At 31.7% G+C, this 5,052-nt stretch overlaps 1 protein-coding gene across 1 annotated transcript; it reads right to left on the reverse strand.

The window, feature by feature from the left end:
* Positions 1 to 281: 281 nt before the first annotated feature.
* On the reverse strand, positions 282 to 4,809 carry LOC118030070 (GDSL esterase/lipase At2g19010). Its single transcript, XM_035034093.1, has 9 exons — positions 4,802 to 4,809; positions 3,664 to 3,848; positions 3,155 to 3,279; positions 2,903 to 2,980; positions 2,718 to 2,809; positions 1,598 to 1,836; positions 986 to 1,110; positions 640 to 879; positions 282 to 551 (listed from the first exon to the last, which is right to left on the reverse strand). Exons 1-9 carry the CDS (start codon positions 4,807 to 4,809, stop codon positions 282 to 284), a joined length of 1,362 nt encoding a protein of 453 aa, XP_034889984.1.
* Between the last annotated feature and the right edge of the window lie 243 nt (positions 4,810 to 5,052).

Below are 5,052 nucleotides of genomic sequence, written 5' to 3' on the forward strand. Positions count from 1 at the left end.
ACATGCATAGCTAATCACTTTAAAGCCTTTTATAGCATTGTCTGCAAAGCATTGTATGATATTGTTCCGGTGAAAGGAATCCCAAAACAATGCCAAATTCCTATTTAGGCATGGAGGTTTGGAAGGAATACATAAACCATAATCGTTCACTTGACAACAACTCTTGATTAAACCTTTTGTACCTTCATATCATAAAATAAAACATTCATTAATATTATTCTAAAAATATATATATAACTAGAAGAATTTAAGAAAATACACAAATTCATCATGTATAAAATTTATAGAATAAAAGCACTTTTACCTGTAGCATTGACATATTTCCATATAATTTCATAAATCTCCAAATAGATAAAGTTTGCGCCAATTAGTTTGTTATTTAAATCTTGGACACGCAATTTAAGAAGTTCATTGAAAAGAATTGCTGCTTTGTTTAGTTTTTTTACACAGAGAGAGCCATTTGTGCCATAGTAAGCAGTGGCGTTTGGCGTGCAACCTATTGGCGCAACTCCAATTATAGCCAACTTTCTTGCTCCAAAATCATGGAGAGTCTGAAGAAACAATAAGATGTTTAACTTACACAAGTAAATAAGATCCATTAGATATTCACTAACATAAAATCAATATATAGTTGCTAACCTTTAGGTGCCGAGCATATTCTTCAACAAGAACATTAGCATATTGTTTTGGGGTATAATGACGACTTGAATTGTAATACTTTGGTAGGAAATAGTTATTAATGTAATCATTATTGCCAATCATCGATAAATATAAGCACTGCTTTAGGTAGTTTGAATGGTTTTTTCCTAGTATGTGATGAATGCGAGACATGGTAACTTGGTGATGCTGTATTTGCTTGTTGAAGGAAACAAGAACGCCCTGCAAAAAAAATAAAAAATAAAAAAACTTTCTTTTCTAGTCACCATGATTATTTTTGTGTGAAAATACTCCTAAATTGCATTAACTAATTTTAAATAGTAATTACCATATGTTTTCCTGTTTCATCTCGAATTCCAGCATAGCCAGATCCATAATTAACACCTTCAAGGATTTGTGAGCCCTCTGCCGTTGGAAAAGATTTAATGAAACTCTTGAAACCCATGAGTTCACCTGTTATGAAAAAGCTTCATGATCATTATTCAACATTTATTTTTATTTGTTTTGAATTTCATCGATGAAATAACATGAAAACATAAGAAGCAAAAGGAAATGTTATGAAAGACCTAACTACTCGTATAACAGTCTACAAATTACATTTTAAATACATTAGAACCTACCATTTACTCCTAACTATAATGAATATGTACTTTTAAAAATTTAAAAACAATATCAAAAAAATTCATTTAAAACCTTATACATTAAATGGAATAGAAAAGGTATAGTAGCTTCCGAGAAAAATCATTTGTCAACACATGCAAAAAAAGAAAACAAAACAAAAACAAAGATCACTAATGATCTAAAACAAAATGCTAAATTTATACATATGCCTAGCTAGAATTTAAGTTTGAGATTATTGTTATAAATCCTTGAATTGATGAATCTGAGTTAAAATATAACAAGTAATAAGACAAAATATAAGCATATTTTTAGGATATACCAAGCACATCAGGCACAGTTCGACCATTGTTAAATCTTCCCGTTGAACCATCGGGAAAGTCGATCCCATATGGTAGATAGTTCACTTTTCCCTTATTCTTAAGATAGTTATTGTTGCCACTATCAACCAATGAATCTCCAAAAATAAAAAAACAAGGCACTTTTGATTTTCCATCAACATCATGTATTGATTTCAAAACAATCAACAAAACAAGTGCAAGTAGATATAGCATATTCACACTAGCCATCACAAACAAATTGAGGAAATTAAACAAGAAATATATGGAAGAGGCAAGGGAAAACTAGACAAAGCAAGGGATGGGAGGAAAAAGAAGGTGAAGTGAGGAAGAAATGAGAACATAAACAGCAAACATATAGAGAAAGCAAATGGTAAGCAACTCTATTCTTTAATAGAATAAACAAACAAATGGTAACAACCATAATATTTTGTTGCAACAAACATCCTAGAATACGTTGCATGAAAATCATATGTTGTGGATAAGTTTGAATCTTTTTATTAATAAGCTTTTTAAAGTGTTTTGATTTATTTTTTTTCAACACGTGACTAATTATACATCACATAAACCTATTAATAATATAAATTAAGTTTTTTAAATCACCACTAACCCGCATAGTATTTCATGATCATTGGTATTTTATTTTGCTATCAAAACTCTAGGAAAATATAGATCAACAAAAATCAATAATTAAAAGCTAAAAATTATACAATTATATTAATCTTCATTAAATTATTAAGATATATCTATGATTGTTCTCTCAAGGTGATCAAGTGAGAAAGAAATGAGAACTAAAATAACAAACATATAAAGAGAGCAAATGATAAGCAACTCTATTCTTTAATAAAATAAAGAAATAAATGGTGACACTCGTACTGTTTTGTTGTAACAAACATCCTAGAATACGTTGCATGATAATCATATGTTATAGATAAGTTTGAATCTTTTTATTATTAAGCTCTTTAAAGTGTTTTGATTTTTGTTTCTTCATAGTAGTTTACATATATATGAGTTTGGCATCCATTAAATCACTGTTGAGTTGATCGACAACTGATATTAGCCTGCAGTTGAAAAGCTGGGATGCATTATTCATAATGACCACACAAGCAGAGCCATGTAGGCCACACGTATGAATTGCATCCTAGTTGCCCCAGTCCAAATACGACAGTTTTTCGTGCTCCATGCTCGTTCAATGTCTACACAATTAATGGAAATGAATCATCACAAAAGACAGAAGCACTACAAATCAGAAGGGGAGAAGGAAAAAAGAAAACAGGGGGTATGCTTACCCTCAGTTGCTGCTTGTATTGCTCAAGAAGAAGTCCTGTAGACTGGTCTGAGGTATCCTCTTGGCTTGTAGGGTAGTCCTGGGGCAGGAATCACTTATTAATGTAATCGTTGCTGTCCATTCCTTGTAGGGTAGTACAGGGCAGCCGATTCATTGTTTCTGGAATGTCAATCAGGCGAGAGACTGTAATTTGGTGATTTCGCAGCTGCTTGTTAAAGGTTAAACGTTGCCTCTGCATCCACAGTCGTTTTACCAATTCTTGCCCAGTTTCATCGCGAATTCCAGGCGAACCAGAAGCATAATTAACACCAGATATTATGTCCGTGCAAGTGGCAGCTGAAAACGGTGGAATAAAGTCCTCAAAGCCTAAATTTTCAGCTGAATTGATAACAAATGATTAGTCAATTACCATCTCTTAGTTACTTCTTCAAATCACCTTCCGTGTCTAAACAACCGATCCTGCAACAGCCCAGAACTGCTGTCTTTTTTGTTTTATCAAAAGAACTGCTGTCTTAAGCATATGTTTAGCAACCAAAGCATTGATAATTGTGATATTGAAAATACATCATTTCGTATGATAGTAAAATTTCAATAATTGAGGTTTCATTATCAAATATTACCAGTTTAAGTGTTATAAATTTCAAGGTTATTGTAAATTTACATGATTATTAATTTTAAAATTCTAAAAAAATAAATGAGATGTACATAAACTAAACTTAATAGATACCACAATTAAAAAAATAAAAATGTCAACAATTGTACTTCCATTGCAGAACCTTACAGTGGGGCCATAGGGAAAATTAATCCTAGAAGGTGAATAATTGAGTTTAGCAAGAGTTTGGAGATAGCTGCTACTGCCGCTATCAGCCACTGAGTCTCCAAAAATGAAGTAGCGAGGCACATGCGACTTGATGATACTGGTGCTTGGTGGAGGTGCTAGCTGGGCTCTACATTTATTAGATGTATCTGAATTTCAAACAGCAGGACAGGACACTTGATTGTTGCTTGTTATTAGCTATTGTAGTTTTTACTGACTAGGGACCAAGATAGTGCTTGCAGTCTCACATGCTAAGCATTTATATCCAATAATTTTTATCATGCTCTATCATCAAGATACATCATTTATGATGGTAATAAATAATTGATATTTCATTACAAAAAAAATTGATTTAATGATTAACATATAATATTTATTTTTAATTATGTTTTAATTTAGATTTGATAAATATTAATGACTATTGTCATAACCCAAATTTTTACTCTTTTTATTTTTATTATTTTATTTTACATAAAAATAAAAAAAGATGAGAATAAAATTTGGGCTAAGAATTAGTTTAATTAATCAAATCAAGAGCTTAATTTAAGAAATGATAGGTTTTGGAACTTAATTAAGCTTGAAATTAGTTTAATTAATTAAATTAGGGCATTAATTTAAGAAATAACAAAGTTTGGGCTGATTTGGGTCAAAATGGCAAGGAATTGAAGTTCAAGGACTAAAGTGAAAAGGTAAGGTGCTGTTGGGAGCTTAATTGATTTTTCCAGGGGTAATTTTGAAAGAATTAAAAGTTGAAGAGTCAATTAAGGACTAAATTGAAACATTCAGAAAACAAGAATTGTTTTGTACAATGCGCTAACATACAGGGTACAATTACAATTTATCCAGGGGGTGAAATTAAAAAACAAGAAGAGGGAATTTCCTGAATAAGGGGCAAGGATAGAATACCATAGACAAAAGGAAAGAACACGTGAAGACGAAGAGGAAAACAAAACATAGAGAGTAAAGCATCCGATCAATCAGCACACCATTGCATTCGGTTTCGTCTCCAAGTAAGTTCTTCTTTCCTTTGCCCCGCTTTGCAATTCCAAGTTTTAGCGTATTGTGTGAAGGTAATATAATTACCTTTGCATTGTTCCTGTTGCGTAGTCCTGTCAGTGTCTTGGGCCAGTGATAGAACTAAGCTGATTGGGTCCAGCTCAGACCATACAAGTTGAGGTAAACCCAGGTCTAGTTGGCTCAATCACCTTTAAATTATTCCCTTTTGTTTTGATATATGGTCAAGTGAGTCCCTTTTTATATCAGAAAATTTCTAAAAAAATTTGAGACCCTTTTTAATTTATTTATAGGTTCTTGAATTTTTTTTTTAGGTATTT

The sequence above is a fragment of the Populus alba genome, chromosome 5, assembly GCF_005239225.2.
Source record: "Populus alba chromosome 5, ASM523922v2, whole genome shotgun sequence".
In the NCBI taxonomy this organism is placed as follows: domain Eukaryota; kingdom Viridiplantae; phylum Streptophyta; class Magnoliopsida; order Malpighiales; family Salicaceae; genus Populus; species Populus alba.